The sequence below is a fragment of the Gavialis gangeticus genome, unplaced genomic scaffold (assembly GCF_001723915.1).
Source record: "Gavialis gangeticus isolate Ggan-Ray unplaced genomic scaffold, GavGan_comp1, whole genome shotgun sequence".
In the NCBI taxonomy this organism is placed as follows: Eukaryota; Metazoa; Chordata; order Crocodylia; family Gavialidae; genus Gavialis; species Gavialis gangeticus.
In genome coordinates this window covers 7882001-7895116 of record NW_017729016.1, presented here as the reverse complement: position 1 = coordinate 7895116, position 13116 = coordinate 7882001, and the positions used below count along the sequence as shown (strand labels likewise).

At 44.2% G+C, this 13116-nt stretch overlaps 1 protein-coding gene across 2 annotated transcripts in view; it reads right to left on the bottom strand.

The window, feature by feature from the left end:
- Positions 1-13116, bottom strand: part of PDPK1 (3-phosphoinositide dependent protein kinase 1) — a 112893-nt gene that overhangs the window by 6337 nt on the left and 93440 nt on the right. For both annotated transcript variants that reach the window (XM_019512807.1, XM_019512809.1), the window contains one exon: positions 7345-7470. In XM_019512807.1, coding sequence (XP_019368352.1) covers positions 7345-7470 — 126 coding nt within the window. The remainder of the gene's footprint in view (positions 1-7344; positions 7471-13116) is intronic.

Sequence of the window (13116 nt, the reverse complement as noted above, 5' to 3'; positions counted from 1 at the left end):
TAAATCACGTGATGAATTCCAGAGTTCGTTTCTGCACAGGAGTGGCATTCCTTTAAAGACGTAGTAATGAACTTGTTTAATCCATTTAGCATCATACTTCCAGCCTGGAGCATCTGCACACAAAGGTTGATTGGGTTCAATCTGTTTTTTATTAGTTTAGCTTGTGTGGGCAAATTACATCACCCTGGAAAAAAGCTTCCTTGTAACTGAGACTCCTTGAAATGGACTCTGCATATTCCCACTCCTGAAGCGCACTGCCCAAGTACTAGTCAGACAGCTGCACCTAGACCGCGGGGTCCCTCACCACCACGCTTCCGCTGCCACGTCCTTCCTCATCACTTCTCCTGGACACCCCCAGGGTGAGGGGACAAAGGGGCCTGCACCTGGCTACCTGAATTCCTTCCACTAGCTCTTCAGATCCAAGTCCTTTCTCCTTTGAGGAGCCTCTGCATAGGCCAACTTCTGCCACAGGCAATCAGTAGTCTCATTCAGGAAGGTGGGATGAGGAATTCCAGTAAAAAGGGACCTCGGTGCTTTGTCAAACTGGGCCTCAGATCTTGAAGACAGGTGCAGAACAACACTGCACAGAAGTGCATATGGTGCTCCATCAGCAGCCTGACAGAGTTCTGCAACTAGGATGCATCTAAGGCCCGTTGCTGAAGACACACTGGCTCTAGAAGAGCTACTGCATGCTCCCAGGTGGCAGCCCCTCCGCTTCTGAAGTTACCACATACATACTGGCCACACCTCAGAGCTGCACCGAGACTGGACAGTCACCTCGCTGGGGTCACTTGACCCCAGTTGTCTTTTCCTACCTAGTGCAGGGGGCCTGGACCTGATGATCTACAAGGCCCCTTCCAGCCCCTAGCAATCTATGAGACAATGCATCCCACAGCCGGGAACATGGAGAGGCAACCCAAGGACAACCTTCTGCAGAATGCATAATTCCAAACCAGGGCACCATACAGTCCACACTTACTTCTCTTGCTTTTGCCATTCCTTTCCTGGCTTCACTTCATCTTCTCTTTCCTGCAGCAGTGTGCATCATCCCCATCTTACCTCACCACTCTCTTGCTCTTTTCCCACATCGTTTCCCTGCCCTCTCGAGCCTCACCTTCCCTCATTAACAGGGCCTGGAAATTTTACTAGGCACCTGATTTCCAACAGATTAAGCCTCTAGACTTACATGGGTAGGAGGAAAGGAACTGCCTGAGGCAGCCACCACCTTCCTCCTTGCTATTAGGTTGGGATTCCTATTATGTTTCTGTCCCTGCTCAGTGACTCCATTTTCGTATCTACCTCTGGCCTGAAACCATGGCCGGGCAGTAATATACCTGTTGTGTTCGCTGCTGCACAAAGCATTCTGAACAGGCGGGAAAGCAGAGATGCTTTGTCCACTTTCACTCTCGGAGAAGCTTCATGAAGCAGCAGGGCACTGGACCCATCTGTGGACAGAGTCCATGAGTGCATGCTCATGTACATCTGGAATATTCTTTATGACAATAAAGCCTATTTATTTATTTAAGCATAAGGATTAGATTCTCCTGAAGCAGATGACCGTATCGGAAGCAACTGGTCAGCAGATTTCTCCTACCTTGGCAGCAGCCACTGTGACACTGTGTCTGCTTCTGGAACATTTTAGCACCTCAAGATAAACAGCTTTTCTAATCTATGTGCAAGCAGCACTGAAGGAATCAGCATAAAGACTGTATTTCTAGCTGTACAGATGAGAAGCTGGAGTATGATCCCATGGGATTAACATCTTTAACTTCCATTGACTTCAGTGTTTTCACTATAGTTTGCGTTACCTGGGAGTCCAGTCTCTAACAGCTTTGCAGCAGAACAGATGTAGCTAATACCAGAACAAGGGACCACTTTCTGCAGAAATCTTTGTTGTCCCTCCAGATCACGGCTTTAAGAACTCTAAGTTTGCTCCTTCGTCATTCTCACAAGTGATGTGAACTTTAACAGCCCATTCTACAGGAGGTTCGCCAAACAGTAATACAAGATGACCGCTCCCCATGTGGGTTCTTCCCTTTTATACATGTAGTGACCGGAGCACAATGACCGCGTGACCTGCCTGTATTCATAGGGGGCTTAAGCAAGGACAGAATACAGAGCTTCCAACTCCATCTTGCATTTTGTTAAGATTATCTTTGCTGATTTATATTTCAGAAGGATGAGTCTATTAATACATTGCCAACCCAGCCATTTAGTGAAGGTATGGTACTATGTGTTTCTGTTACACACCTCTGTATACAAAATAGTTGACCAAAAAAACCTTCAGGAAGTGTAATTAAGAAACCGCAGAGAACAATTTCTATCCAAAAATATTTGCCACTAGAGTGGAAATAAGACACTTTCCGTGTCCCAGAATAGCTTTGAGAAAAAAACAGAACCCATCAGTGCAACCAGTAACCGAAGTGTTACTTATTACAGAAAGCATGGAAGCCAGAAGAGGTCTTCTTATGTTATCACCGTCTATGCAACAGATGCTACTCTAGATCTATTACTATTTTTCACCTGATACTAGGCAAAAAGGCAACTACGACCACGGGACAAGTACACCAGGGCTAGCCAAAGGATGTTACTGGTGGGGTGTGGGGGTTGGATGGGACAGTGGAAAGCATGTGGGTAAAGTCCTAAAGCAGCTAGTGCTCACCATCACATTTACACTTAATCTGAGTCATTCATATCGTAATCCGTCTCTTCATCCTCGCTCTGAGCGGCATGCAGCATGCAGCAAGTGTAAAGAAAGGAAGGGAAAAGAAAAATTACAAGTGAGTCAGAGCCAAGGCAAAGTACAATCCACTTATACTTGAAGTACTTGTTTGAAGCACTTGAGGCTTTTTTTAAGTTGACCCCATCATCCATACATCAGTCAGACAATCTCAAGCAGGAACAAAGATAAGCAGCAGGAAAACCCATTTTCCTATCTGTCCTATATATCAGTGGGGAGCTCTTAATGGTGCCACGCAGTACAGCAGTCATTCAACACAATGAAAAGGCACAGTATGTGTTGAGACAGTTTTTTCAAAAGCACTACAGCTGGTACCAGAAATCTGAGAGCTCTGTAGCAGCTTCATGTGTGCGCACGCTCCTAGCACCTGGAAACCTAGCTCTGGAGGCAAACATCAGGAATAGGATCTAGACATCTTCTCCAGAGGCAGGTCAAGAAAGTGGGTATGGAAAAGAATGGGATTTGGGAATGGAGAATTCTTTGAAACAATCTGCCTTTGTACCTTGGCTATCATTAATGCCACTGAAATAGTGACGCCATCACCTCAAAGGTTACTTCACTTCCCTGAGCTACATTAAAAGTTACTGGGGCATCTGAGCTATGACACAGCAGCTAAGTGGCACCTCTTCATCCCCCTTCCCTCCACCCAAGCCTGTCTCTCACCCATTGCCTTCTCAATCTACATCTTCACTGACTGCCTGTCTCGTATGCAGCCCAGCCCAGCCTCTGGCTTCTTTACTTTTCGTTCCATCCAGGAAGAGCACACACTGACTGCTGACATTTCCTCAGCCTGATGAAGGGGTTTTGAACCCAAAAACTTGCTTAAATTGTTTTTTTCCAACTATTTAAGTTGGTCTAATAAAAAGATACCAGATTGACCCAAATAACCTTGTCTACCTCTTCCTCAGCACACCCCGAAGTTGGTAGGGAGGCTGGTTTCCTCATGATGGTCAGCTGTTTTTCTGAATTTGCACATTATTACATTTCACTCGAAAGCTGAGGAATTTACTTAACTAGTTATAACTGGCAGAAATCAGATTAAAACTGAGCTTAGGCAGAAATCTAACTCAAAAGCCAAATGGCAAAAAATATATAAACTGTATTTAAAAAAATGCAAATACCCTTGGCCAGAGCCCTTGGAGGCTGTTTTCCTTACTTAGTTTCTCTGACCTAGGCCAGGGGTGTCCAAGATACAGCCCACAGGCCAGATCCAACCCATGGAGCCTTTTTACTTGGCTGGGCGGCAGTCCTGCTGGTGCTGGGAATTTGACAGCAGAGTGAGCAAGGGCAGGGCCTGCTACCAAATTCCTGTGTCCAAAGTCCCACTGGTGACATGTTCTGCCAGCTGGTGGGCAGAGGGGTGGGGGCAGGCAAGAGATGGCTGCTCTAACATGCTAGGTTCGCTTAGTGAAAGCTATCTCAGATTACAAGATTTTGTAGGTTTTCTATACGCTAGCACTGTCCAACATCTCATAATGAAGCATGCTGTGTGGTATTTAACTATGACAATTTACGTGTCAGCAAATCTTCCCTTACGACATTTCTGTGTCTTGGAGGTCCCAGAGTACTGATCAGTATTAGCAATGTGTCACTTTAGAAAAAAGTTAACACTTTACAATACATGTCACTGGGGAACCTTTTTCATATCTTTGGAAGCTATTATTTTCTGTTCTACCCAAACTAGATAACCCATGCCAAGTGTGAAGAAAACACTAGATAAAAAACCTCCAGGAAGGAAAAAAGGTGGAGAAGTTAAATTAGCTGGTGTTGCACCTAAGATATGATTTTTTACATTGTGAATTAACACTATTATTCAAGATTTTGGTGCACCTTTCATGGCTGCACTGACATAAGTAGTTTTCAAAGCCTTGACACAAGAGTTCCTGTCAGTCACCTAACAACTGCTGGTACAGACAGACACCGCGTTCATGTTTTAATGGAGTGAAAACATGTTGAAGGTCAAGCCAGACACTATTTAGTGCAGAGGTGGCCAACCTATAACACACGTGCCACAGTAACACAGGGAGCTTCAGTGTGGCACATGAGCTCCAGGCATTTGGTTCAGGGAATGCTGTGGTCCTGCAGCAGCATCCTGCCGAGCCCAAGGCTCAACCCCAGCCTCCACTCCTCCAGCCCAGGGCAAAAAACTATGAGATACACCTCTGGGACCAGCGATCAGAGCAGCACCAGGGTGGGGGAGCATAACTTGCTGTGCACCTGCCAAAAAGGTTGGCCACCACTGATTTAGCAGATTATGGAGCTGAGAAAAATCTCTCTCAAGATAACAGGCCCGAAGGACTAGTTATGATTTAAAATGATCAGAAATGCCCAATACCTTCCAAACCCAAGACTGTATTTGTTTAAGGCAACTCTACCCCTTCACCAAAATACATCATCCCTTCAACATAGCACAATGTATTTTAAAAGAAATATTAAAAGAACAACCCACCCCACTCCTCTATCCACAACACTCCTTTGAAAAAATATCCCCTCTTTGCATCTACACAGGCCACACACTGAACATACCAAGGATTCTAGTTTATTTCATCTTCAAACTTACTGCTGCATTTTGGCAATCTCCCTGCTCTCCTACCCTGACAAACTCCAGTTTGATGTGCGTTAGTCAGTACGTAAGAATGGAGCTCTGCTTGTATCTCGGCATTATTTCACCCACCTGCTTTCTGAAATTACTTTGCTTGGAACCACAGAGATCTGTCAGCTGTCTAACGAGACGCATGTGCACTCAGTGCAAAAGGCTTCATGTGCATTTGTGGCCTCAGATCAGGTCTAAACCTGCCTGATTCTGATCTCAAACTACTTCCCATTCTGCTCATTTCACACAGTGCAGGGCTCCCCTGTGAATCAAGATTCCTCAGCATTAAAGAAGCAACAGAATTCCTCAGGGCCCATCTACGAACTTGTTCATTTCAAAACAGGGCGCAAATTTTGGCATCTCTCAAATGTCTGAGTGCAAGAGCTGCACTGTACCAATTCTAGACTCTCTCACTGGTGAAGCCGATGGCTGTCTGCTTCAATCTTTTAGATATTTTTTATTGAGTCCAGTCAAGCCCTGGGCCCTACAGAAGCATGCTGCTGCAGACGTATCACTGAAAAGCCATGCAGAGATCTTCACTGTGTTCAGGAGTTCCACTTTACTATTTTTTTCATGGTGGCACACACCAACATTTAAGTTCCCGTACTGAAAAGCTCAAACTAAGGTAACGGATGGAAAGCAAGGGACAGAATGCACAACACATTTTACATCAATCTGTGCATGTGCTGCCTAAGTACTACACCGCCCCATATCCAGAGGGTTTCATTTTCTTTAATGCAAAAAGGTGGCTCTGGCCATGCAGATCTGTTCAGGGAGGATGACCCATGTATAGGGTCTTAAAATTTAAATCATGTTCACTATTTTTTTGTGGCTATGTTAACTCTCTGTAACTTCTTTTGTGTCTCTTGTGCCAGAGATGCATTTAAACAGAAGTCACTCGTTTTACTAAATTAACCAAAAATAGTTTTAATATGCTGAAAGTTTTATGTACTGAAGTCTCACTTGAATCCTACATTGCCACACTGCATTTCTGCACACGAAAGCACTGTCTTCTGCCATGCATGACTAAAGATATCAAGCCACAGAAACATGAGAACACGGTAATAAATGCAGCAGACAGGAGCTTACAATGAACAATGTAAGCAGGTCACAACTGGCAGTGAAAGTCCCAGACCAGTTTTGTGGGATTTTTTTCCTTCCCGTGTATTTCCTGAAAGCCAAATATTAAAGCTTGGTGTTTTACTGGTTGTTCTCAGCTGAAATTGTAAACATGTTTACCTGAATGACAAACTTTGTTGGAAGAAGATGATTAGCTTGCCTAGCCGGTTTTTGTGTAACTATCTCCCAGCCTAGAGTCTTCCTAGTGCCATGTAAATAGTTCAGCGCACACAGAGAGGAGGAACGGTATGTTCATTTTTCGTTTGGGCAGGGCTAACTATGATCCAGTTGTGTCATCCATCACTATTACCTCTGGCAGCCAACTAACCATGCATCTGAGACCTGCTACCGGCTACCACCTCTCCGTGGAGCTGATTATGCAGAGGAATGAGGACTGAATGGAACCCCGAGAGATGTGGGCTAACTACTGCCCTGCAAGCAAGTATCTTCACTTGGAAAAATACTTTTATAGCTTCTTGCAAGTGACCATGTTCTTCAGGTGCAATATGCTACATCCTCACTCTCATTTGAAAGAACATTCCTGTCAGGGTGAAATATTGCTCTTCTGCACGGTATCTCAGAATCTCCACTGAAAACAGAAGACGTTCACCAAGGCTCAGATAGGGCAGTATGCAAGTCAGGGCTAGTACAAATATTCCATTTACATTTCTTGTTCTGTAACATGAGAGACATGCTGGTTGTTGGGTGGGGTGACTCTTTTATTTTAACTGGTATGGTTTATAGCCTTGCACAATGGAAACAGAACTGTAACCAGTCTTGGGGGAAATATAAATATTTAACAAAGTCTGCCAAACTTTCTTTTGGAGTATCAGGCCCCATCTAGCTGCTTTTGCATCTTCTGTTTCCTTCCCCCAGTGCTCAGTAAACTTACCTTTGCTTTTTCACTGGGCTCGCTCGTTGTGCCGTAGGGTGTATTATGCAGCTCCTTCGAGACAACACACAGAAATTCAGCCTGATCTTCATTTCCGTAGTTATAGGAAGAACCAATACTGACCAACTGAAAAAGGAAAGAAAGTCTCAGGGGCATGTCTGTACAAAATCATTCATATTGCCTTTTCTCAACTCCCTGAGCTCCAACACGAATGCAAATAAATATCAATGCCACCAATTTGATGTCAAAGCACAGCAGTTCCATTTCAGGATTTTAAGAATCTACTGATCTGAGGGTGGAATTGCCTACACAAACTGTTACAAAGGCAGGTCAGTGAGAAGCAGTAGCTGGAGACCTCCCTCTTCTTCAAAGTTAATTTAAAACATATCTGCATGTGGTTTGGTTTAGACAAGCATGTAGCCCCATGCAGGGAGTGCTTTAGCCTGGACAGACACGTGATTTTATTCACAGAATAACCCTATGCTTTTATTTGGAATTGACATAATCCAGAGTAGGAGGCCAAAGTTAGCACTCAAGTGGAAAACAAAACGACAAGCAATAGTGAGACTTCAGGACTAGCATTCCAAACCCAGGTGTATTCTTACAGGGAAGCTGGGTTAGGCAGCACTGCAAATGGAGGCTTTATGTAATGAAATGCCTTGACAAGCTGCTAGAAGTCCCATCATGGAATAAGGACCACTGGTCCCTGGGTGCAGTGGGCTACATTGCTCATGGAACTCTGGTATTTCCTTCCTTCCACGTGTCCTTTGCAATTACAGAAAACAGGGCTGGAAGGGACCTCCAAAGGCCAGCTAGTCCAACCCCCTGCCTGAAGCAGGTCCCTCCCTGCTTCAACCATCCACTTACCCAGGGGTAAAGGACTCACACATCCAGCCTCACCAAGCCACCAAGTTAAACAGAATGTATATTAAAAGCAGAAGAAAAAAATGGATGGTAGGTTTTTAGGCCATGGAGAAGATGACAGTTTCTGATACTGTAATGGGATCAGCAAACCAACCTCCTGGACAGATCCTCTATTTACCAAATGTCATAACAACTACACCAAAGCCATCAGCTGTGCTGTCACAGATGTATGAAAGCCTCTCTCAGTAGCCTGATTTTCCATTACAAAATACCCAAAGTAATTTACCTATAAGATCATTTTCTATTCAGTTCCCAAAAAGCCTCCAATACTGGCCAGTAACAGAGGCTCAAGTTTGCTGCTCTTTAGCCACATTGGAAACGGCTAAAAACTATTGTCTAAAAAAACATTATATTTCATTATTCCGGTGGACCAATACAGATTTCTAAAGCATTTGACTATGGGTGGCAGAGGTATCAACAGCTACAGCCAGAAAAAAAATAAAACACAAAATAAAGAAGTTACCACCGTTTCCATCAAAAACGTCTACTGAAGCCATCAAAACAGTCTCTTAGAAACACAAACAGGCCCCTCTGGAGAGCCTAACGGTGCTACTTATCTCCACAATAAGAATCATTTGCACAAGAGGAGTCATAGGCTAACTTGGCTACTGAGCCATGGAGGATGAGTTGGAGAAGTCTGCCCTGCCTCACAAAGAAGAGTTCAGAAGCCGTGCGGACACTGGAGAGAACTCCGCACGCATGCTAGTGACAACTAACCTGTTTCCTGTCAGCCAGACCGTGCCTTTGGAAGAAGCCACTTAAAAAGTTCTAGACCAAACCCCCAAACTGAATAATATGTACAGCTCAAGTGGTGTAAAAGTAAGTCTTCAAAATGCAAACGCAACAAAAAAAGGAGTCTTTTAAGTCCTTTAAAATCAGCTTAAACAGTTAGACTTTGAAAATACAAATGCATTCAACTGGTTTGATACAACTCCCCAACAGACTTACAGCATAAAACACAAATTGCAGTTGAGTTCTGTGAACAGCTGACTGCCTTCATGCTCCACAAAATAATGTCTGACCCGAGAACAGCTAAACTAACACCTACCGCTATTACTCTGCCAAAAGAGTAATAGCTCTGAAAACAGCTGTGCTTCAGTTCATACACCCCTGAATCTTCAGCTTCTTGTGTGACAGAATAGCAATTTAAAGGCAGCGATGTGTTCATGCAACTGCTGGCAATCATTTTGTTGGCCATGATGAGCCTGGGTGAGTAGTCATCATGCTACTGATCAGCTGGACATTTCCCAAGTTTCAGATATAGGCTCTTTTGTAATGTTAAATAAACCTGGATTCTTTATAGCTGGCCCATACTAAAGCCTTGCAAAGGGCTCTGTGGTAGTAGATTTAGTTGGGCTTCTGGCCTACTTGACTAGAAAAACAGACAGAGACCAGAAGTGCTGATACTGCTTATTTCAGTTAAATGTTCTGAGATAAGGAATCTGCGATATATTACCCTGTGCACGGATGTTAAGTTTATTCTTCTCTCTGAGAAACCAGAAACTGATAACTATTTCTATAAGCACAATGTTTCACTCTTCTTTAAGTAAACTGCCTATATGTCTATGTGTGTGTTAGATCAGTGATTTACTGTCCAAGGTCGTATTTTTTTCTCTCTCTCTCTCTCTGTCTTAAGTATAAATATGCTTGTAAACTTAGAGAGTCCGAGAAATCCTTTGAAACAGACAAGTGGGGGATTCCCCTTGCTGTACAGAATTCTCCCTGTGATCACAGTATAGCCCTAAATAAAGACTAGCTGGCTCTGTCGGTTCTGATTCAACCACAACGCAAAGTTTGATTTCATCCACAGCTCATTCAAGAAAATCTGTTCACAGACATACTAGTGACAACACACTGCCCATTCAGGTGCAATCGCATGCTCAAGGTTTCAGTCCAGAGCCTATTTTCCAAATGAAACTGGTCTAGCAACTTCACTGGATTTGTAAGCCTTTCGTGTGTATTAGCACACAGTCTCTCCTCCTGCAAGGAACTGAATTTCTGCTGTGCCTGCCCTGCCCTGTGCTGCTTATGAGCGTGCATGTGTTAACAATGGGTTTCTAGCCATTCCTACACAGCTCACTTTTCAGCACTGTTTCTTCAAACTTTTTTTTACTCAGGTTATAGGTCAGCATCTTCAAATTGAAATAAAAAAACTTTCACTTAGCATTTACAGTTTCAAAGCAGGGCTCTATTTGTGTGTGCATTTTCACAGTCAGGAAAGATGCTCCTCTCCAGGCCTCTCATGGCTGGTTTTACAATTTACCCTTTTAAAAGCACACTCTTCTCTTGCCTATTTCAGCTTCAATGATCTCTCCTCAGTCTGATTTATCTACAGTGGCCCTAGAGGACTGTATTATAGAGGCCAGGGGTTCTCAATACCTGGCCCACAGCGGGTTGGCTGCCAGACCAGAAGTGGCTGCAAACCGGGAGGAGGGGCCGCAGCTCCTTCCGCAGGGTTTGGCCCACTCCCAGCCCAGGGTGTGGGGATATCCATACCTGTCTTCCAGCCGCAGTCGGCTGTGACTGCTGGGCTGCGGCCACTTCCAGGCCACAGCATAAAACTTTGGGAACCCCTGATATAGGCTGTTCCCAATACCATCAAGTTAGCTCACTACTTTTAGCCATTTGTTTTTATGCACCAAGATGAATCCACAAGAGAAAGCTCTACAGGGCCTGGCCTATCAACATTACCAGCACAAAATAACAGCAAGTCAGTGAATCAGTGTGACAAAAGAATTCCAGTCCAACACAAAAGTGTTTAGTGTTGTAATGCTGAGAGTTTGCTCCCTGATTGTGTCATATGAAGAGACATATGTCCTCTGTTGATAACTCTGGGAGATCAGCTCAGGGGCAGACCACTTAATGGACTTTATGGCTGGAAGGGATATGATGACATCATGTATAAGATAAACCACAGAATTTCACTAAGAGGTTCTATAAAACCCATAATGTCTTGGATCAGCCGAGACATCTTTTATAAAGATAACTGGTCTTGATTTAAATTCTGAAGTGACAGAGAGTCCTCAGCATCCATTGATAAAATGTTCAATATCAGATATTAAAATAGCACAGCTCAAGTAAACACAAATGTTTCCTGGTGGTGCAAGTTAGGACTTATAAACACTAAAACCGTCTACAGGGATTAACATGAAAACTAAAAATGAATAGCTGCTATTAAATCTATTAGTATTTCTGTTGGCAACATTAAAGGAAAGGTAAGGTAGATTGTGCTTTCCCACTGTGTGTGTATCCCTTGACATGTTTCAGCAAGGCCACCAGAGTTGTTCCAGGAATGGTATGGAGCAGGTAGGAAAGCACAGCATTGACAGAATAGCAGTAATGTAACAGAGACCTAGACTCTGCTGCATCTCTTGCTGAAGTGTTTTTTGGTTTGTTTTATTTTGGGGTTTATTTTTTGTTTTTTTTTTTACAAGAAATGGCCTACTGGTTTTCAGCATCCTGCTGCCCTCTACTCTTTCTCCCCGGGGGGAGGGGGGGAAGGGAAAGAAAAGTGGGCAGAACAGGATGGGAACATTTTTATTTTTCCAGAACTAAACGTATTTGGAGGTTTTCAATTATATCACTGCCAGACTATGCTAGCACCACGCTAATGCTAGCGCCAGTGCAGTACTCTAGCGCTAGAGAGCAAACATCGTGCAGGGCAGAGGAGCTACATTTTGCCAACCACATGACCAGTCATTGTATTTAATGCTGCCACTGCTCTACCCCCAGCCCCCCTCTCCCTGCCAAATTTGCTAACCTGTGGAAAGCCTTTTTCCTTGCATATAATGTGCAACCCAATTTTCCACGGCTGGGTCTGGGGGGAAGGGGGTGGGTTATATGTGAGAAAATATAGTATTGTTGCACTGCAGCAGTGCCCCTAGGTCCCTTGGGTGTACGGTTTCACCACGCAAGACACTAGATGGACACATTAGACACTAGATGGACATGTTAGAAGATGGTAGTTCACCCTCTCAGAGCTTAAAACTGGGTGAACAGGTGGTGCCATAAAGTCAATGTCCAGCATGAAAAGCAGTGGTCACAATATTCTGCTGTCTAGTCACCATCAGGTTTCTTGCAGGCAACATGGCAAAAGAGTTAAAGAGGGATTTGAAGGATGACAATGACATAGATTCCATGATGTCCGTCAGAAGCCCTTCCCATGCCTGGGGGTAGCACAGGAGAAAGTGTACAAGCACTTGTTTGAAAACATAACAAATGGGTGATGAGGGCTGATACTGATGACAGGACCAGAAGCTGAAGCCAATGTCCAACGAGGCATAAAAAGACAAGAGGCTGGGCAAGGACAGACGATGAAAGCTCCTGGGAGCACACACAACCCCCTGCGTTTGCTTAATTGCTACAAGAGATTCCTCAGGGATCTGGTAAATTCCTCACACAAAGCTGGGTGTCTCTCAAAGACAACCTGCAAGTCAGCTACGAGTTGCTGGACTTGATGCAAGAACCTTCATGAGTGGGTGAAATTTTTTGGCCCTGTGCTATTAGAAGATCAGAGTACATGATTGTACTGGTGTTTTCTAGACTTAATCTGTACATGTGAATCAAAAAGACTACATATTAGGGCTGTGTGAAGCTTCAATAACTGATTCGATTTGGAGGAGATTCGGCTCAGTTCGGGGACCGAATCTCCAAATCAAATCGGGAGACCAAGTAAAAGCTCCAAATCAATTCGAAGCATCCGAATCAATTAGGAAAAGCACGGGAAAAAGATTCGGCCATAGACTAAACAGGCACCTGACAGTTGCCTCCAGCTGGTAAGTCTGTTGGGGTTGGGGGACAGGGAGGGAAGAGGCATGGGGGAGGGAGGAATTGGGGCTGCAACAAGCT